This window comes from Conger conger, chromosome 11, assembly GCF_963514075.1.
Source record: "Conger conger chromosome 11, fConCon1.1, whole genome shotgun sequence".
In the NCBI taxonomy this organism is placed as follows: domain Eukaryota; kingdom Metazoa; phylum Chordata; class Actinopteri; order Anguilliformes; family Congridae; genus Conger; species Conger conger.
This window is the reverse complement of record NC_083770.1, coordinates 29133878-29157092: the sequence shown is the minus strand read 5'-3', so window position 1 is coordinate 29157092 and position 23215 is coordinate 29133878. Positions and strand designations below refer to the sequence as shown.

General features: G+C 40.9%; 1 protein-coding gene across 1 annotated transcript in view; it reads right to left on the bottom strand.

Moving 5' to 3' along the window:
- LOC133139940 (transmembrane protein 132C-like) overlaps positions 1-23215 on the bottom strand; it is a 74579-nt gene that overhangs the window by 16423 nt on the left and 34941 nt on the right. Inside the window, exon 2 of the mRNA XM_061259431.1 lies at positions 21857-22748. Within this exon, the coding sequence (XP_061115415.1) occupies positions 21857-22748 (892 nt within the window). The remainder of the gene's footprint in view (positions 1-21856; positions 22749-23215) is intronic.

Below are 23215 nucleotides of genomic sequence, written 5' to 3'. Positions count from 1 at the left end.
CTTAATCATTTGATGATCAATGGCAGAAGCGGCACTTTGTCAGCCATCCGAGAACCAATGCGGAGAAGATGAAACAGAGCGGATCCAATACTCAGCAAAGACCAGGCAGTGAGGCTAGAGACTAAATTAGAGGGCCGCTTCACAAATTATTTTTTTTCTCCTTCGGCTTTAGAGTGTAATTATTACTACTACTACTGTATAAGCCTGCCGGAATTACCATACAATGCCCCAAGGACTGACGTTCACTTTAACATGACATACCTTATTAATTTCTCTCTCACCTTCATTATTGCCATGATGAATCACTGTCAATCACCAACCTGTTGCCACAGCACTATAACATACACCATAAGTGGATATAGGAATATTACAAAGTGTTGCAATGCACAAACCTGGCTGCGTAAATATGCAGCACACTTGTATTTGCTTGAACAAAGCATGACTGGCCAGTTCAACATCCCTCTGAATAAATTAATATTAATAAAACGATTTCCAACATGAATCACTTGGCATTTCTTGCAGTGCATCTTCCGAAAAGTCAGTTTAACATACAAATAAAAGGCATGTGGAATATCTTAAGTGGTTTAGGGATGCATGTACACATGCAATTGTTTTGTTCCATTTTTGTTTTACAGTCACTCTGAAGGGGATATACTTAATTAAAGATAGCATTTCAACACACAAGGGCGTGATTAACTCTAAACGTGTTGCAGGAATGCAAAAAAAATAGACACAAAGGCAGCATCAAAAAGCTTAGGGATTGCTGCGCTGTTCAAACAACTGGAGATATTCATATGGAAAGTGTTGCGGTCGCTGGAGGAATTTGTTGACCCAAGTCTCTAATTCTAACCCACAAGCATTACACCTCTTCCCTTTTTTAAAATCCTGCTAACAATTAATGAGATTTTTTGTGGAATATTCACTGGGACTTGGAAGTTTGATGGTTCAAGTCCCAGTGTAGCCACGATAAGATCCGCACAGTTGTTGAGCCCTTGCGCAAGGCCCTTAACCCCGCATTGCTCCAGGGGGGATCGTCCCCTGCTTACTCTAATTAACTGTAAGTCGCTTTGGATAAAAGCATCAGCTAAATAAAATATAATAATCTTTTTTTAAAGTAAAGAAGAACCTACATGAAACAGTCACAGCAGTGCATGCTGGGTCTTAGATAGGAAGTTCTGGTTTCTGCGCCATTGAAAGAGCCACGAGCCAAGAGGCTCTGATATCCCTGTGACTCTCTCCTCTCTTGTACCCTGTACACAGCAGTTTCTCTTCTTTCTTACACTTCATGGCCTAGGTCATTTCTCACTGCTGGCCCCAGATCATAACTGCTGTCATGACCACTCAGTAAACGAGTGAACGCGGTGTGCCTGGGTCAGTGGGGTGCAGAACTGTGAATACTGCTAGCAGGCATTTACCTCCACCTCTCCACATTGAGCATGGCTGTGATCTGACCCCTGCCCTTTACATGCTTCAATTAGCACCATTTAATGCAGCTGCATTCAGTGCAAAGAAAAAAAAGTCTGTCTTAACAAGCATTTTAGTCTTGTAATGAGTGTGGAAGTCTTATCTTTTTTTCTCTCAAGTAGAGAATATTAGCTTGTTTTAAGTTATTGTTTGCTTGTCAAGTGAAAATTTCTCACCCTATTGGCAAACCATAAATTAGTCTTCTTTTTTTTTAAATAAAGTATTACAAATAAGATTTTAAGTCTCGTGGTTTTGGTTTTCGCAGAGACAGTGCAGACACCTGTGTGGAAACAGTCTCTGTTGGACCGGAGGCTCAGAGACAGAGCCTCCCACCCTCTATATCTGAGAGAGGTGTGTAATGGTGCACAACCTAATCATTTATATTCTGCTTCCCTGAGTCATCTTGCAATAGGAATCAGCCTGAGCCTTAGCAATTAAGCAGAGCCAGCCACCTTGTCGCCAGACTCAGCCATGTGTGCAGTCGGGACCTACTGAGTATCAGTAGAGGATCGGCTGGTCTTAAAGATAATTGCAATTATGGGCACATTTCTAGCATGGGAGATGGAGATTTGATCAATTCAAACCAAAATATGTCTGCTCTATTCTACAGAGAACATCTATTCCAAGTGTACATAATGGCTTCATTAGCTGACCATAAAAACATAATTGAGTCTAACTGAATGGACAGCAGTGAAAGGGACGAGGGTGGTTCACTCAAGCACAGTGCCTCTAGTGTCTGCTAGGAAAACTGCGCCTCCCCAGGCTGTCTGACCAGACAGCAGGTACCCCAAAGCGGGGCGGGGTTCCAGGGAGCTGGGACTCCTCCTATTGGTTGGCCCTTTGCTCCTCCATCCCCCGGGAGAGCCATCTCCTCCGATCAGCGGGAGGCATGATGGATGACAGGCGTAGTGACTGCGAACAAGCCTCTTCAGAGCCCGTCAGCCACAGTCTCACTGTCCATTAGTCTTTCGTTTACCCAGCAGTGGGCCAGCCACCCCAACCACAAATAGGTTTATTTTCTGGTCAGTGATGAATCCTTAACCTTGCTCCTGCAGGGAGAGGCCTCCCGTTTCTGTAACCAGATGAAAAGGCCAGGGAGGGCCGTCATGCGGAGAACACTGATAAAATGTCCAAGATGGGCTTTTTCTCTGGACATTTTTCTCACTTTCTTCCTTCTTCCTGTCAGTCTTGGATGAGTCATGCTCAAAGCCGGAGCGTCGCTTTGTAAGTCTCACTGGACTTTCATTCAATATGTACCAAAAGGATATTATTCTTCCATGGTATATGCACGCACATTCAAAAGAAAATGCAGGAAGGATTGAAATTGTATTCACACAAAGCATCAGTTAACTCTACGCAGGGTGTTTTTCAGAAGAATGTTGGACCTGTTGTGCATACTGACAAATGAGTGCTGCCTGGCCCATATGGGTGTCTGTAAATCTCCATTTGGGACTAGGAGACACAAGTGGAGTCCTACAGCACACTTTAGGACAGCACAATAAATGAAATTGGGAAGATCACGGAAGTGAGTTGTAGGGTGATATTATCCGAGCCATCTCGCTGGGAACCAGCCCACCATTGTGATAGGGCTATCTCTGGAGCTGTGAAGCAGGGAACAGTGTCGGCCATTCTAGAAACTGTTGCTGAACAGTGAAAAATCGACATTGGAGGCACCTAACGAATAGGAAAAGGCCGTGACCTTTTAGTAAATGTCAGCCTATTAAATAACCCAACAAATTTTGGAAGCGCATGTAAAATGCCACAGTAGCTGCACAGTATTCCTTTTTCAATAAAAGCCCAGGACAGAGAGAAGCAGAGAGGAAGAAAATAAGTATGGATAAAATCTCAGAGAAGCACCGTTGTTGAGCATTCAACACTGATGCCCTGTGACCCAGAATACGAATATGAGATACAGTACCTGTTACCTCTGCAGACTGGCATTGTACATATTGTTCACCGACTTCAGCAAAATAAAAGAGAAGAAAGCAAATGTAATCACGTTGTGCTACATCATGCATTGAATGTCAAACAAATCCTTCCACGTTATTTGTTAGAAAGACTTCTTGCTTTTTGAGAGAGGTTGTTTTACTTATGATACAGATAATGTGGCTGTCATTGCTTTCAGCCAGGCAGACCTCGAAAATGAGATGAAGTGTTCCAGAAGCTTGCAGCCCTTTGTATACAGTATATCGTACTGAAGTTAAAACATTCTGAAATTATTTGATCATTTTGCATAAAGTTTGCTTCTGAAAGATTATATTCCACTGTGTAAGTCAATACCTCTAGGGAACAGTGAGTGGATCATCACTGGCATATTCTGATGCCTATGTCTGTGTTTACATTCCTATGCACATTTTGTGGAAAATACTGTACTTCACTGTATTTGAAGTTGTACACTATTTCTGCGTTTTTTCTGAGCACTAACTATTCTACATTAAATTAGTTCTATAAAATACTGTTCTGTCACAAAAAACAGTAATGTTATCAGTGCATAGTCTTATTTTAGCATTTTTTGGGCATTTTAGTATTATATTTGGACTCTAAAACACTAAGTCTCCTTACAAGACCATGAAATAAAAAAGCAGACATATTGCAGTGATCACTGGGAAGCTGATTTAAAAGGGAGAGTAGTAAACGGCTCGACACATTCCTGGAGCCATGTGATATGCATACGTTTCCATCTTTAACCATACAACTTCACACCTGTGTACTGTAAACATCATAGGGGACTTCAGTTTCACTAATGACAGTTAATTGGCATAACGCCCGCTAAAGGTAATGGTTGTGTTAACTGCTATTTGGCATTGGTATCCCTATCCTTAATTTCCTGCTCCAAAAGAGTACACAAGGATGTGTCTCCTGACAGACCTCCTATTTATTGCCAGAGGTAGACAAATACTGCTTCTTTGTCATCCCAAGAGAACAATGTATTAGGCCACTAGCAGAGAGACATGAGTCCTCCACCTCCAGTAAAGCATCTTCACAGTAAACCCCTTACCTTACTGTAAATTTCAGTGTACAGTGTAGTGTACATCTAAAATCTCTTCATATTTTTTCAGAATATAGTTTTTTTTTGTTTTTTTCAGTATATTTGATTAATGCATCCATTTTCATTACAGTCTGGGATGTTTAAAAGTAATTATGAAGTAGCAAAAATATTTTTCCCCTCAAAATATATCTTCCTAATACTGTGCTACGGTGGGGCGAAATTGAGAAATGATCCAAATAGTCAGTGCCATCACCCAATTGGCTACCTCAGTGACATACACTACATTACTCCACATTGCATTACATTCCAGACATTTAGCAGACACTAAGATGCTCTCACACAGCTTTTGCATTTTTGCATAGTATCTCTTTATTTAGCTGAACATAGAGTATAATAAAATATTAGTATAATAGTATAATAAAAAAGTATTTATTATTAGTTATAAAACAAATTCCATTTCTTTTTTGTGTTCTTGCAAATGTTATTGTGTTTTCCCATTTGTATTGTGCATTTCTTAATTAATTTCTTTTTCATGTTTATTTTCATGTTTGACACTTCAGGAGCATCATAGATAAATCTGTGCTAAAACATGAAGCTAAAAAGCAAAAAATAAAACAAAACAAAAACCAAAGAAATGCTGATTTGTAATCACCCCAAGTCGATCAGGCTCTTTGTTCAGCTGTGTAAAGCATGCCGACTAGACATAGCAGTGTGGCAATGTAATAAAATTAGGAAAACTGCATGAACCTCTAGCTTTTCAGTGAGTGAGCAGGATTTCATTACATTCATTGGTCTCTGTCCCTGCTTTGTGACATTGCTTTTTCACGATTTGACACCAGGTTTCCTCTGTACAATCACACTGATACTGATCAGTGTAAGCTGTTGGCTCTGTCCGTTTCAAAAACCACAAATACAAACAATTGGAGTCAAAGGGAGTTATATTGCCTGTGACTGGCTAGAGCAGAGTGGTATCTATGGAAACCAGAAATGTAATGAATGAAGATAGAGCAACATCTGCTCGAGTAAATTTGAAAATGCATTATTAAAAAATGGCACACACCACTTGGCAAGCTGCTGCAATGTCATTGCAAATTTTTAATTACCTGCTCAACATTTAAGAATCAAATTTTCCATAACAATGTGCAATTATGAGCTTTTGGCTAGTCTGGCATTTTGAGTGACAAAAAAAGATTACATCCTCCTTTCAGTAACAACTGGCAGCCAAAAAAGTACTTACAAATTATGATTGCAATCATTTCCATAATCAATAGTCTATGGTGATGCTTCAGAAACAGACTTTGAGATTATAGGGCCAGAAAACACATTTAAGTGGACAGGCATTCTTTAACTGTTAGACTCAAAACGGATTCTCTCCACAAAATTACACAGGGATACATTTAATCTTTCCCCAATGCACTTTAACCTTAATACAAGTACCCAATGTTTTTTTCATTCATACTAAATATGTTTAACAGATATCAGAAAAAGCATCAGTGTAAAAGGTAACATGAAGTAACAAAGACTTAATTCTTCATTACTTCAGGGTTTGACTGAATCTGGGCCATAGTGCCATGACCATTCCCCACCTGCAAAGAGTCAGTAAATGCATTATCAGCCTGCTACCTATCCCTCAGATTTCAGTTCATTTTTTTCTTAAAATGGAGAAGATTATTAGAAAGGGTCCAAGGTTCTCTACACCTTTCTAATGGTCCAAAGAGAGTGGAAGTGAGACAGTAATTTTCTTCAGCTGAACAGTACGAGCAGCAGCCAGGTAATTGTTTTCACCAGGTTAATGAGGAAAGTGCTTTGTACTGACTGCACCCACTGCCTCTGCTACCACAGAAGTTAGTTAGGGGCTTTTTTATGTTCAGAATGTATTTGGCCTGTGGCCCATATTGCTGTGCTGTTCAGTTAACTAAACACTTTCCTACTGAATGAAAGGCAGATGGGTATGCCTCCCTCCACTGGATACCTGTATCAGCTTGGTGCTAGGATATCGGACAGCTAAATGGACAGCTCCCATCTTCAGAAGAGCATCAGCTCCTACACACCAACCAGACCTGTCTGTTCTGCTCCCCCCTGCACAGTGTACCTGCACTTCTAGGTCACCTCTCCTATCTGTTCTGGCCCCCCTACCAGTGGAATACGTATTCCAGTGCAGTCAGGTCAGCAGACACCCTTCCCATCTTCCAGCGCAGAGTGAAGTATGATCTCTTTAGATTGCACAGTGGCTTCCCTCTTTTAGCTATCTGTTCTTTGTATTTCCTTTTGGGGTAGGCATAGCTGGGCTAAGCTAGGTTATCTGTCTTGTTGTACTTCCTTTTGTGAGCGAACAAATTGCTGTTTGTAAGGTTAACATTACACATATTTATTATCACTGGCCCTCTGTCCTTTTCGGTGATACCACATGTCTGTATTCCTGAGAGTTTGCCCACTTCTGTATGTCACTCCGGATAAGAGTACCTGTTAAATGATTATGATATAATGTAATGTCTTGGCCCTCCTATATAGCAGTACTAAGGCTTATAAACTACTTTGATAGCTCTTTCCTCTGTGGTGTACCAGAACTGACACAGGGGCAGCTTTTTGTCCTGATGTGTGCCTCTTTTGTATTAAATTTAAACGCTGAAAAGTTGTACTGACATTGAGTATAAATTTGATATGACAATAAAGCTGATGCTGAATTCAGAAATGCAAATGTTTACCGTAACCAGCCTATTTTAACATTTCATCTTTCCTTACTAAAGTCAGCACTTTTCGCTGCCTCTTCACAGTTGATTCATTGCTTTACAGAGCTTTTTGTCATTGCCTTGCAGCTCATGGAAAACTTATTAGGGGCAGAATATAGCAGGTAAAGGTACAGTAAGCCATCTTCACAATGTTTTACGAGACAGTATCCATTACATGCTGGGAGCAGCAGGAGTTTTAGCAGGCAACCCTGGATTCAGGAACCAGCTACAGAATATTGGAACTGAAATCTGCCTTGCAAAACTGTATTTATACAGTGTACAAATAAGGTATCTCACGTAGCTTAATTGGCTGAGCACAGCCAAAATACAATGTATCTCCATATATCACTCAGTGAGCACTTTATTAGGTACTTATTAGACTTATTTTTCTTCTGCTGCTGTAGCCTATCCACTTAGTGTTGTGTCTTCAGAGCTGCTCTTCTGCATACCACTGTTGTAATGCATCCTGTCAACTTTGACCAGTCAGGCCTTTCTCCACTGACCTCTCTCATGAACAACGCATTTGCTGCTGCTGCTCACTGGATGTTTTTTTTGTCTTTCACACCATTCTTTGCAAACTCTAGAGACTGTTGTGTGTGAAAATCCCAGGAGACCAGCAGTTTCTGAGATACTCAAATCACCCAGCCTGGCACCAACAATCATTCAATGGTCAAAGTCAAATATGAAGATCATATTTCTTCCCCATTCTGACATTTGGTCTGAACAACAGCTGAACCTCATGACTACATCTGCATGCTTTTATGCATTTCGTTTCTGCCACAGGACTGGCTGATTACATATTGGCATTAACAAGCTGGTGTATAAATTGCGCACTGAGTGTATATATTCCAGCACTGCAAAATCTTTCTTTTAGAGATGTGTCAAAGTTGTGGAGTAGAGACCAGGGTTCAGTACACAGGTCTTCCAACAAGCTCTACTGTATAGCTCCTTGCATTATGTGGTTTTCAGGAGCGAGGGCACACCAATGCTAATGAGGTACATGGAGGGGTACTCTGCTGAAGCAGAGGACATTGCAGAGCTCACACGTTTCAGGCGAGGTGAAGAACAGTCAGCCCAGTTCTGCAAAGTAAAGCCCTCAGCAAGCAAACACCTCAAGAATCACCCAAAAATCTATATATCATTTGTTTATATTACCTTATCAAGCTGTTCCAGATCATATGAAATCTATGTATCTACAACACAAAAGTGTTTCAATTGTTTGGTACTTATCTTGGCAAAAAAAAAAAGTGCACTCTCAAGGAATAATGAGGGTTAGGTTGATAAAGCTCTAAATGTGTGGGTCTAAGACATTATCGCACATGTATTGGGTGTAGATAATAACCACGTTCAAGCTTTATATGCTTACAATGGCTTTCTGATATACCACTTTTCACCAAAAAGACCTGCAATCCCACACACAAACCCTCTGCTTATGTAGTATTTTGTAACCCACCGTAATCAGACGAATTGTGAGTAAGTTCAAATACAGTGTCAATTTCTGTAGAGATTTTCACTGCAACACAAATGTCTATGTTGTGAGACTGAAACAATAATCTCCCAAAATACCATGCAGTTCTCCTCTTATTGTAACTGACATTCAAACTAGGTATTCAAACAACCGTATTACAGAAATTGTGCCATTTGGTAATTTTGTAAGGGAACAGCATCTTTTACATTAGCATGGGGAAATAATAGTTAGGATATAGAGTAGGAGTAGAGTGTGGAATACTCTGACAGAGCTAGTCCTGTTGGGTTTGTGATCTGGCCGGTCCTCCCACCAGAGCAGTAAGTTTGGCCTGACCTTGGTTGAGGCCAGGCCTATAAACATAAACATCAGCATTTTGATGATGAATTCCAGGTTATGGTGGCTCAGCCTGGAAGATCTGACTTTTGGACAGGCCTCAGTGGGGACTACGAGGATCATCATCTCCAGGGCTGAATGGATTATGGACTAACAGCACCGGTCTGAGGGGTTAGGTTCAATGAACTGCTGCATAAATGGTTGGCATTTATGTAGCGCCTTTATCCAAAGCACTGTACAATTGATGCTTCTCATTCACCCATTCATACACACACTCACACACCAACGGCGATTGGCTGCCATGCAAGGTACCAACCAGCTCATCAGGAGCATTTGGGGGTTAGGTGTCTGGCTCAGAGACACTTACGGCACAGCCCGGGCGGGGGATCGAACCGGCAACCCTCCGGCAGCCAGACAACTGCTCTTACTGCCTGAGCCATGTCGCCCCCTCATGCATGCCAGGTGGTTGCAGAGGAGCCAATAAATTGCCTGACAGCTTCTTGTGAGATTTGAGCAGTATGACTGCTGAGAAGTATGACTGTTGCTAAATAAGAAAGCTAAAGCTTTCTTTTCTTTGTCCGTCTTTGTTTCAGACAAGTAGTAGTTGGTAGTTTTGAGCAATGCTAATTTATTTTGAGATACAATATCAAACTAAATCATAAACATTTCAACGTTTAGTCAAGCTATTGCAATGTGACCATGTGGGACAGGCAAAGAGTCTATTACTGAACATAATGCCACCCTGAGTTCACACATTTGGTGAACAAATTAATTATGAACAAAGCATCTGTATTTATAGGGGAGCACAGCAAGTTCCGATCTGTTTCAGGATTTTGTGGCAACTTCTGCTCTTAATTATTTAATTAGCTCAATCCTACTGCATCTTAGTCATTTGTATAAGCACCAGCTATAGTCACAGAGTGCAGTTGTTTCCTACAGATTTTACTGATCCAGTACTGACCATTGGTTGGAACAAAAACTGGCATGCAGAGTTGCCCACCCCTGGTCTAAAGGAAGAACTCAGCCCATCTGCTCTCTTAAAATATTAATGGGTAAGAAATAACTCATGGTATATATGGTATATATGGGCAACATTGGCTCAGGCGGTAAGAGCAGTCGTCTGGCAGTCGGAGGGTTGCTGGTCCGATCCTGCCCCTGGGTGTGTGGAAGCATCCCTGAGCAAGACACTTAACCTCCAAATGCTCCTGACGAGCTGAGTCTTGCATGGCAGCCAGTCGCTGTTGGTGTGTGAGTGTGTGTATGAATGGGTGAATGAGAAGCATCAGTTGTACAGCGCTTTGGATAAAGGTGCTATATAAATGCCAGCCATTTACTGTATATATATATTTTATCACAGCTAAAGGGCGTTGTTCAGCCTGACATGCAGCAAAGGAAGCAGAGGCAGTGTGTAGCTCTGCATCCCTGCTTGCTTGCAAATTCAGGGCAACATTGTTGCAAGGTGATTGGCGTGCATCGCCTTCATTTTGACTCGAGTGGCTGCTTGAAATAGAACTGTAAACAAGAATTAGAACTCATTACAGTGATATATAGTTATTTTATCACTGCTAAGAACCAATCTGATTTGTCCTGCCCATTTTATAATGATAGATACTAAATATAGCATGTACTGTAAATGTTTCTCTTCTACACAAGATAGATAAAAGCGTTTCTGTTTAACAGCAGAAAGATACAGGCATCCTTAGAGCAGGTAAAAGAAGCTGCCAAGCAGTACTGTAACAGTACATTCAAGCAGAATGCATTGTTCCTCCTGGGTGAGAGGAATTCCTCCGAGGCTTGATAATACCAGGATTATTTGATAACGGGACCTAAGTGACATATCGGCCCAGGCATTGACGACTGTGTGGTCCAATCTGCCAGCTAACAAAAAGGTAAGGTCTTATTAAGCTAAATTCCAATAGGCAAGCTCAGCAGAAAAGGCTGCAGAGTTTTGACACCTCACACCCTCATCCATACGGTGTGGTTACTAAATACGTGAGGGGAATTTCACCCACGAAGGCAGAACCAGAGCACACGGATCAAGAGAGATTCCATCACGTTTTCTGTTTCTACATTCAATAAATGTTGCAGGTGGAAAGGGCCCTGTTCCTGTCAAATTAAAAAAAAGAGAAAAAAGATCAGCAATCAAGGTGAGTGAATAATTGGGCGTCAGCACTATAACAAAAAAAAGATTCCCCATTCCCACAGCGTTGTTTGTGAGCGATACTGCCTGACCCCAATTATTGCCTTACAATTACTATGCAGACGCTCCGATCCGTGTGACAAATGCAGAGAACGTCAGTACGCTCAGGAATACAATAGTGCAATATCATCAAGAAGGCACACAAGGCCCATTTATAATTAATAACTGTAAAGTTTGCCTAACAAAGCAACATAAAACATTGTAAACAAAAGTAAATGTCACAATACAACTAACCTTTCTTTACACTACTTTACCATTAGGGGATGCAGGAAAACCAAAACAAAGAGCAGGGATGGAAAGAGGGTCAGTGGGAGCCATGGTGCAGTCTGAGGAGTAGGGCCGTCTGTCACAGGAAATTCTGAAAAATGCTATTCTCAGTACAGTAATTGCATGAGTGTTTAATATAATGTCAGAGACCTTACTAAGCATCACTTCCTCAGAGGCAAAACAATGCATGGGGTGAAGAAAAGTACGAATCATTACAGAATAATGAACCAAATCCAACGATGTAGATGCTTTCTGAAATCCTAACATGCAGACTGCTGATCTGCCTCTCCATCGCTGCCATTAACTTCAGCATCCTTTGCTTATTCTTCTTTGAGCACATTACTGCACTGTACGTTGGGCTGTTCAGAATGTCCCATACTATCGAGAATGACCTCCTGACACTGTTAGGACATAATACAGTAAAAAAGGTGCACAATGCCTGACCAACCATTCAATTCTGATCCTCTCCAAAGCTAAACATAATGATTATACTGAATAATAAATAATTTCATATTAATTAAGCAGGCTGAATCCAAACTTACAGGATTGATGTTCAACCTGCTGAAAATGCATGTTTTTGAGTAAATTCACTGAATGGGTGGGTCCCAAAAACGGAGCAATATTGTTGGTAAGCTGTAGAAATCTTGGTATATAGCCTGAACATTTGAGAGCTATGCTGACTGTAGACTCTTAGTCAGCACAAGCAGTTTATTCACTCTGCTTTTAATGATTGCCTTAATGGATGCCATTTACAGTTCCTTCTTCCTTGTTGAGGGGGTGTAAGGGATTTTAAAAGAAGTCTGCGTGACCTGCAGTAATATATCCCTCTAAGCCCGCCAGCCCTTAACAAACACAGTCGCTGAAAAACACTCTAAAAATCCTGAAGACTGGACACTGTAAATAGAGATTAACACAGTGCCGAGGGGAAGGCTCAAGCCACGGTTAAACAGGACCCTGTGGGGTAGCAGCAGGGGTATTGACCGACAGAACAGAGAGCGGATGTGCAATAACAGCACAGCCTACAGGTGTGGGCAGTAACCAGCCACCTGTGTCACAATGATGTCAGTGAATGACTCACACCCCCCCACCCGTGCTATTACTATGGAGAAATGTAAGTGCTGCTACACCCACCATCAGAAAAAAAACCTTGACGCTGTGCAGTCAGTCAAACAGCACAATGCACCTAACGAGCTGGATCAGACGCACGCTAAAATTATTTCTATTAATTCCCACTACAGCTAGTCCAACCTTCAAAGTGCCACATCAGTCCAGCCAGTTAAAAGTGAGATATGCCACGATAATGACACTGAAGCACCAATTACTAAAACAAGGGTCCGCTTGCCCGGGATGTCAGAGAAGTGCCTTTAATGGCCCTCGATGCTGCTGCAGAGAAATGAATCCTGTCAGGGCTGTGATCCCAGCTGATGCTGAGCATAGCAATGCTGCATATAGTATATCCAACAGACAACGTAAGCCCCTGGAGTACGCATGAGAGTTTGTAAGAGTCTGATTAGTCCCTCTGGCAAACAGCCTCAGCCCATTGTCGCTGAGCGAAATTGAGTCTCATTAAGAGTGTGGTTGTGATATCTATGGCCTCTGTCTACACAGTAGGTCACCCTGATTACTGTAGCATCCCCGAAAATATCAGGAAGAAAACAAAGCCTTTTTATAATATAAGAATATCTACAGTATATTGTCCAATGTGTCTCGTGCAGCGCTCCTGCATGATGAATAATCTCATTTTTTCCAAAGTAATAGGACCAAAAAAAGAAGAAAATCCGAGATTGACTGGATCAGACTCACAGACTCACAGGCAGAAAGGGTGCATTTATTTTTGGAGAGATTGCCACACCAGCCCCAGTGCACCAGTTTTATAGATTTTAGGTCAAGATTTGTGGAGAGACATACAGCTCTCAAGTAGAGCAAAGAGATCGGATTAACGATGCAGGCAAAAAGACTTGTATGATTGAATGGTTCTGAGATGTCAAGATCTTTGAAAGAACATCTGAGCAAATGGAAATAACTGCTCATTCCGAGACACAAAGACAGAACCTGTTCAATACCCACATGGTAAAGAAACAAAGGTTAATTAATGCTGTATGTGTTACTTTCCTAAACAGCATCCGTGTGTCTGTTAGTCCAAAAAACGAATAAACACCATGGCAAGCACTTCTCAGCAGCTTGAAAATATTCTGCATACATCCAGGGTTAAAAGTATGAACAGTTGCACAATTGCACCCCCACACTGCATGTACTGTAGTGGTTTGAGACAGCCTGCCTCACCAGTTAACAATGCAGGACTTTTTTTTTAACTTTTCAAGGTCAAAGTAAACGGATGGCTTACGGGACCGTGTGACAATGGTCATTGTTACAACTTCAATAGTCTGTGATGACCTGCGCTACAAAAAAGTGCAGATTCTCTATACAGCTGAAGTGCAGATAATTGCTTTGGTCTCAAGCCAAGGACTGCAAAATGTACAGGACACTCTACAGGAACGACAGTGAATTTGTTCGTATGCCAATGCTCAGGCTTTTTTGTTTGTGCACTTTCCAGTCATTTAAAATAATATTATATTGGCAGTACTAAAATAAGTAAGCAGGTTCAACAGACACACTTGGAGATATATATAGGGATTCTCACGCTGGTAGTGCAATAGGTCTGATCAGTGTCTTGGAAGGCCATCTTTAAGCCAATGAGCACTGTCAATTGGGTCTTAACAGATCTTACTGGACTAATTGATTTCTGCTATGTAATGCAAACCTCATCACTCCATATATGTGCAGTGAGAATACACACCCTTCCCACAGCCCAAGGGTGACAGGATCTAAAGAAAATATAAGGAATGCTGGCATAGCATTAATTGCAAGACAAAAACAGAACTGCGGGTCCCAGTGCTCAGTCATGAATGTGTATGGCAAGAGGAGATCTGTAGGAATTGCCATCATAGAGCATACCACTCGAGAGCCAATTGTGGGCCAAAGGTAATGCTATAGTGGTGCAACAGATTTGTTATTTGAACACTCAATATCATGTACACCCAAGATGTATTTTGCATCAGAAGAGGTGCTCTGTAAGCTATTCACAGATCTGAGGAATTACTTAATGTGTTACTAACTGTTCATGGCACAGACAATCGAGGGCAACTGATACAGATTTTTTGAGTCTGATACCGATGCCAATACTTAGTTAGTAGGTAGGCAAATTGGCTGAGGGCTGCCAAAGTTTTTATTATATGTTCTCACCTGAACATTACCAAACAAAAACCAAACTTTCCAAAATACAGATCACAGCTAGTGTATTACTCTAATAGAGACATCAATTCCACAATCTTTTTATGAAAGGTACTTTTGTAAAATCATGACCATGGAATTATATGGCTCTATCTATCTGTGTTCTGAGCAGTGTTGAAATATTGAGCTTCAAGGCTTTCACATCCTAACACAGCGAAACTGAAATGCAGGGCAGTTCTTCATAGATCAAAATGACATACACCCTAAAGGTACTCTGAATGTGCAATATCAATATAGTATCAAATTGCCCTATAAACAACATATTAAGGACACTAAATCGTTTTTATCATAAATGTCAGTTAGAACCTTATAATTCTAAGGATCAAAAGGCCTGTCCATCAGCACCCACTTTCATATGTGCCTCTAAAGCCCCTTTTGTGCTGAGACAGCTGAGCAGTATCAGCGGAAGATGCACAAACAAGAGTAATCCACTGTGTGGATAGCATAGACTCTTCTGAAAAGCCAACACCCGCAGTAATTACTTCATAATGCCCCATCTCATTGAGTGCCTGCCACGGCACACTCCACTGTGTTATTGAATCACCCAAGACCCTACTGTATATCCATCTCTGTACTAGAACTGGACTGTCTGCCACCACAAGGCAAAGACGCATCAGATGTAAAAACTTTATAGTTTCTACATAAAAACTTGCTAATTGCTCATCTTTTCTCTATATTATTAAAAAAAGAGTAATTCAAAGCAAAGCCTTAGCCGCACAAGCTTCAGTTACAGCTCTAGTTCTAGTTCCTTCATGATTTTCTTATACACCTGTCTAAATGGAAGTCGCTGACTAGTAACAATCTGAATTACAGTTTTACAGTGATTCCAAAAAAACTATTTTTCTTAAGTCCTGTACCTAGGACCCTGCCTTCTCGCCCAGGGCCCCACATTCTCGCCGTCCTTTGACAAATCGATTTTTTTTAAATCTCAGTATACGCAAATGCTTTGGAGTGGGGCCCAAATTATTTTTTCCCTAGGGCCCACACAAGTCTAGAGACTGCTCTGGACATACAGTACTGTACACAGGACTTCTCCACCTCTGGAACTTTTTCACCACACAGCAGGGTTTTATAATCTAGCTGTGATTGCAAAGTGTAAAGTGTTTGACTATCATCTAAAGTCTGCATATGAAAGATATTGCATTAAATGCTGTAAATTAGTTTTTTTTTATCAAGCTAGCCACTTAACTATGGCAGCTACAGACAGTATTAATTTTTTCATGTAAGCTTTCAATAGTACATTTAAGTACAATTTCTTACCAATTGGAATTAGCATTTTGCTCAACTTTCTCAGTTCCAGAAAACAGAAACACATGAAGCAATAGGGCATCAAGCAGGATTCAAAGAGGAGACAGCATGTGTTTTGGTCCTTCTGAACTATGTCCTCCTCAGTTTACATTGCAAGTACCTGCGGAATTTGCCCTCAGTGGGTCATGTTGTCTCAGTGATGTTTATGTGTAGCTCTTTCCCACACGAAACCACAAAACCAAAGGCAAGAAATCTATTCAAGAGATGAAGAATGAAACCTGATAAAGAAAAACATAATTCTGGTCTGCCTACGCAGCTATGGACAATTTGTTGTTTGTTAAGAAACAAATGTATTAACTGAAGCACAAAAATGGAAGAAAAAATAATGTTGCTGAGACAAAAAAAGAAGCTTTTCATGTTATCTCGCAAAATAAAGGCAAGCAATTTAGAGAAATTTGACTGTATTCCAGACCAGGCATTCATAATTATGAGTCATCGTTTGCATCGTCGGGGTTTGGTGGTCTTGCTGTTATTTCGAGGATGTTGCCTTAAGTGCATTTTTTTAGTTCCTACTCCTTTCCAAATTCTTGAGAAGGTTAAAGGACACTTCACAATCACTCATTTTGGTTTGCTTTGGTTGGATACTAGCAAGATAATACCGTTACGTTAATTTGGGTTACAAATCTTCAAACACGTAATATTAAAAGATGTGAACAGTCTATTTAGCCATGCGTATATCGTGGATATTGGCACGGCTGGAATGCAAACTGACCAATAAAGTCAATGGGATTATATATAATAATCTATTCAACATTTTTGCTATAAAACATATTGGTGAAGCACACAAAAAGAAAAACACTCATTAACTTTGATTTAATTCAACAACATCATCAGCCTGCTTAACTGCAGTGCTCCAGTAAAATGCATCTAAACAAGAGCTCCTTTGCTCCTAATACCTACAAATTATTCTTGAGGTGAGCAATTAAGATCTGCACATAATTCTTTCTGGTGGCAAGGTGAACTGTCAAAACAATGCCACCTGGGCATCTGGTCTCCTCTGATTGACATTCATAGCACAGTTGGATACTACAGTACAAATATGGGAGGCAGAGCACCAGGGAAATATCCAGGGCAGCAATGGCAAGTCAAAACAGTCGGGAAAAAGGCTATTCAGAGGTCAGAGACATCATAATGGGATTGAATAGAAAAGAACATTGAGGCAATTTGTCCATGAAAGTACAAGTGGAACACAGCTTCACGGATGGATGTAATATAGTGTAAACAAAGAGATGCTGATGAAAGAAAATGGTAAGAAAGGGGTTTAACCCCAAGCCCACTCTTTTATAATCCTTCTTATCATACATATCTGCATATTAACATCATCCTGCATTTGTGCACGTAAAACAAGTCTTAATTCCAAATTCAATGCATGGATGGATCAATGCATTTGTCCTTGCTATAGTAAGCTTGTGACCCAAGTTGTTTTCACAGAAAACACATACTGTGTGCAAATGGCCTTGAATCTGTCCAGTTTAATATTCTTCCCGCACATCACCAAGTGATCAAGAGAGGCTTACTGCATGAAAACTTCTGTCAGGCGTGAATATGTGCCCATGATTGGTCATTAGCAGAATCAAAATGAGTTTTCATTGTTGCTTCTGTCACAGCACAGCTCTATTTGATTCATTCATAAACATGAATTCATAGGAGGTAAAGTATTAAGAGTCAGCGTGAGGTGGGAAGAAGGAAGATTGTTCTCTGTAGGCAACCTGTGATTGCTTTTGCTGCCAGCCTGGGCAGAGATGAATTAAAACACTGTCTATGAATGAGTTTCCCAGTTCGCAAACTGATAATTAATTATTGAGTGCAAAATGAAGAGAATGTGCACCTCCGGAGTAAACATGGGAAGGCCGTTCTGAGAATGGGGTGGTGGTTGGGTGCAGGGAGGGGAGAAGCAGTTCACACCAATTGCACATCTCCAGTCACCACAGTGCCACACAATTTGAGGAGCACTGCAGCAGAAGAGCGTGCACTTCTCTGAAGTGACCTGCAGACCTCCAACAAGTCTGTTCAGTTTAGGCTGTAAACCAGGGATAGTTTGTACTGATAACCTGAGGGCACCTGGTATGCGGTTGAAAGGAAGTACCAGTGCGGTGACTGCCAGGGCTTGAACCAGCTGCTGTAAGGCCTGCCCAGAGCAATTTAGTGAACCTCTCAGGGCCATTGTCTACATAGCAACTGATCAGACAATGAAGGCTTTCCTCATATTTTCCTCCTGAAGGTAAAAGACCCAAGCCCTTGTCCTTTAAAACAAGGAGAGAACAGAACAGACTCATGTCACATCAGTCCACCATTATTGAAACACAAACCTTAATAATTAAATGTTTCATTTAATTTTCTGATTTAGCACAGAATTTCATGATTTCTTAATTTTGTATTTATTTGTAATTTATGGCCATTTAATTTTGTAAAAATAGTAATGTAAACTGCATTTTCTGTAATTGTATTTCTTAATGTAATTTACGTAATTGAACTAAATCTTTTGTATGATAGCCACTTTACTTTCTCCAGGAAAAAAATATTCTATTCTATGCTATGCAGAGAGATATATATACCAGACAGTATTCTGATCTCCAGCCTTAGGGAACAGGGTGTTTGTGTGCTGTGTGTGTGTCTCTGTATTGAATGAGATTAAACAGGAATGTGGTATCATTGGCCTTAGTTATAACTAAATTATGAGGCTTTTTCATGATTAAGAAGCTGTCTTATTATTTGTGAGATTCAGGTCAACAAATAATACTACAATAAATACATGTTCAGGAATCATGAAACAAACATGGTTCACTCTGTCATCTCATTTTAGCACCTATCAAACTGCCATTGGCCATAGCTGTTTTGCAAAACAGGATTCTGCAAACAGTATGCCAAATACGTCACTAAGGAACAGTAGGAACACAGTAGGAATCATACATTAACTGTATGCAAATCATTACTATTGTATCATTTATATTTCTGTCTGCAGAACAGCATTTATTTTTATGTGGCACAAAAGTAAACTTATACAAGAAAAGGGTAAGAAACAGTAAACAAAACGGTAAACGGTACTGGAAAATTTCACATCAAAAATTCTCAGTCATAGAACCCTTCCTTCAGACTACTTGAAACATTGTCCCTGAGGAATTAAGTTTCTTGCCTCAAAAGTAGATGACTGATAAATTGATTAGCTGTTGTACAGTAAATTGGTTAGTACTGTAGTAGGGTGCTGGACCACTGGCCAGTTGAACCATCAACAGACAATAACACACAAAATAAAACTACACTGCAAGAACAACCATCACAAAATTGTACAGTGGGTGCTGTTAGCTGACTTTGGGTCCCAATGGGGACTTTCCATACAAAGTCCTGGCCCGGGCAGGGCTGAAGGGTGCCAATCTCGATAAACACAGGCACGTGGAATTGGAGCGGGATTATAACGGTACCAGTGAAGAGATCCAAGCCCTTTTAAGTCTGGTCGCTTATCACCTGGCCACACTCTCAAACCCAAGACCACAGGCCTGCTCATATCAGCGACACTCAGCTGGCTACACAAACTATTGATCGCGTGGCGTTTGAGCGCTGCCAAAAGAACACTAATGTGTGCATCTCTAAGGGGAAGCAGTGTTGATAAAGACATTTTCAAAGACATGAAAAATAAGATTAAAACATAGTAATAAGGTTAAATAGAGGGCACCCTATATAGCATAAGACTTTTTCTCACATGCAAAAAGAAAGAATAAAACTGACATTAATATCAAAATGAAGGACAAGCTGTTATTTTCCAACTGATTTCACATGGAATGATCTACATGTTAATCTGTATAAGCCCAAGATAACTTCAAGGCTGAAGTCATCATCAGAAGCATCACTTAAAACATGATTTAAATAAAAGATAAATGCATTACTGTGCAGAAGTCTTAGACACCCTTTTTGTGAGTGTTAGTATAAAAGAACACATTTGAGATTTCCAAATATTCATTTTCTAAATGATTTAATTTTACAGAGACATTTTTGTATTTATATTTATATATATGATGATATATATATATATATATATTTATATATATATATTTAATTTGATACCATAATGTATGCAAGCTTGCAAGTAAGTTATTTTCTGAAGAATTTGTCTTGAAACATCCACCTGAGCAGAAGGGAAGATATCTATAGCAAGAAGTCAAAACAACTTAAAGTTGTACAATAATATACTAAATAATATGTACAGTATGAATTTAATTAAACTTATTCACCTCAAACATCTGTATTGTACCATGCAGAAAACAATCCGAGAGGCTTTTATGTTATTTGAATGTGCACAGGTTGACAAATTAGTATGACCCCTTGTCATAGCACCTCTTATGGTTTACAAATGTTTTCACCCTCTGTGATTAAGATCAGGCTTGCAGTCATTACGTTAATGGAAATGCATTTTAATTAATTACATCCTCATTTGCATTGTGTGTTAATTATCTAAATCACTTAGTCTCATCTGCACATTCTAATTAGTACCCAGAGCTCAATGAATCAGATGAGTTCCCTTGAATGAAGACGTTTGTCTCCTGATTTGCCGAGTCAGAGGGGCTCTGAAAAATTGAGCTAAATGCCTTCCAGTTTGTTTATTGGACTGATCCCATTTCAGAAACACAGTGCGAGATACTGAAACCAGTGTCAACTCTTTTCTATTTTGTCTTCAACTAGCAGCAGTCACTCAACATTTAAGTGCACTTCATATTATATACACTTTATTAGGTATTTATTAGACTTATTTTTTAGACTTCTACTGCTGTAGCCTAACCACTTAAGAGTTATGATGCATTGTGTGTTCTGAGATGCTCTCCTGCATACCACTGCAACCAGACTTAATGTCTGGTTATCTCCTTCCTGTCAGCTTTCACCAGTCTGGCCATTCTCCTCTGACATCTCTCATTAATTAACAAGGCATTTCTGTCTGCAGAACTGCTGCTCATTTGATTTTTTTGTTTGCTTTTTGCACCATGGACTAGTATGTGTGAAAATCCCAGGAGATCAGCAGTTTCTAACATTTCTCCCCATTGTGATGGTTGATGTGAACATTAACTGAAGCTTCTGACCTGTATCTACATGATTGTATGCATTGCCATACCACACAATTGGCAGATTAGATAATCATATGACTAAATAGGTCTATTAAAGTAAAAATGTTCCTAATAAAGTGCTCGGTGAGTGTATAGACCAGTCAAGCGCATGTGTGGTTGGAAATTGCAAATACTGAGTGGGGGCGGGGGGTGGTGTGTCATTCTAATTAGTACCCAGAGCTCAATGAATCAGATGAGTTCCTGTGAATAAAGACATTTGTCTCTTAATTTTCCCAGTCAGAGAAGCTCTGAAAAATTTAGCTACTGTAAGTGCCTTCCCATTTATTTATTGGACTGATCTCATTTCAGAAACACAGTGTGAGATATAGAAACAAAGGGAAACAGTTTTCTATTTTGTCCACAACTAGCAATATTCACTCCACACTCAAGTGCACTTCATATTATATATACTATATTCAGTGCTTGAAGTGGAGGAACAAAGTGACACATGACCATATGAGAAGCAAGTGAAATGCAGACAAACACAGATGGGGAGGGGGGAGGTGGTGGTGGTGATTGTATACCAGGGAGGATGGGGAGGGGGGTATCATGGGTCTGTTCTGGTCCACTTCAAACACTTGACTGCATTGAACCTGCACCTTTAGTCAAGCAAATAAGTTAATGGGCTAAGTTCTAACCAGGCACCTGTCCCCTCTCAATATAAAATAGGAACAGGACTTTTCCTTCTTATGCAGGCTTGGAAACACAGCCACTTACCTAAGGGTGAACATTTCCACAGTGGAGAAAGCGGATGTAGTGAGGTAGGCGGTGACAGTATCCCTTTGTCTGATGGGTCGAGAGGGCAGCAACACCATGAAGTTACTATCCAGCCTTTGCTCTTTCAGAGGAATGCTGGCGGAGCTCTGGTATAGCCGCACACTCCCTATTCTCTTCATGGGCGTGGATGTAGAGGAGCCAAAAAGCCCTTCCTGGTCTGAGCGGATGGAGTTGCCTTTCCGGGAGTCGTCTGCGCTACAGTCCCCACTCTCAGAGGACTGCAGCATGTAGTACAGCTCAACAGGGGTCCCCTCAGGGAGCTCGGGGGTCCTCTGCCGCCCGGGAACCACGCTGGGTGGGCTGAACCAGCCGGCCAGGGGCTCCAGCTCCGCTACACACAGGCCCAACTCCCCCTTGAGACGGCAGATGCCCCGAACCTCCTGGGTCTCGTGAAAAGCGAACATTTTGATGCAGGGAAGCTTGGCGATGGTGCTGTAGTCGTCCCAGTCTCGGCCGGCCACGTAGAAGAGCACCTGCACCTTGGGCTTGCTCAGGTAGATCCTGTCGCTGATTATGAAGGTCTGCACCTTCCAGTTGAAGGTGAACATGGAGGAGGCCACAAACGCATTGGGGCTCTGCAGGAGTTCCATGTTCACAGGCTGCTCCACCGACAGGGGCCCATAGCTAGCATTCACCGAAGGCATCTTCCGGGCTTCGTATATGAAGAATGGCTCGGTGCGTGACTGCAAGCTTGAGTTTCTCATGATGTCCTGATTGGCCTCCTTCAGGAAGAAGAAGGACTCAGCGTTGAGCACCTGATAGTTCACAGGGAGGTATGTGGGGGTGGTTGAGAACCTCTGCAATCCTTCTAGGATGCTTCGACAGTCCACCACTGCAAAAAAGAAGAAGAGCCATATTTCAGTAACCTTTTATTCCTACAAGTATATTAAGAGTATAATGAACGTCCATTTCCCTGACATCTAAAAGCACAATGCCATTATTGCCACCTGCACAACCAAAAGAAATGGTTACTCCTGGCTGGAGCAATTGAATCAAACCTACAGTATGTCTATATGTCTGCTCATCTCTGCACTAGTCGGAGGATATCTTTAGTCATGGGGTCCTGAAAACAGCACCATTGATTTCATGTCACAGCCAGATGGCGGTGTTGAAAGAGACGGCTGTGATTCATGTCAAAATGAATGATCATTCAAATATGAAAAACAGCCCCCCTGTCTGGGAGTGGGCTTCTCCCCTCTCCAGTCCAGGGGGGCTGCACTCACTTAATCTACTAGAGAGCTCAGGGTTACAGCAGGTGAAATTGCTACTAAGTGCATGAAGAATATTTAAGCCATTCTT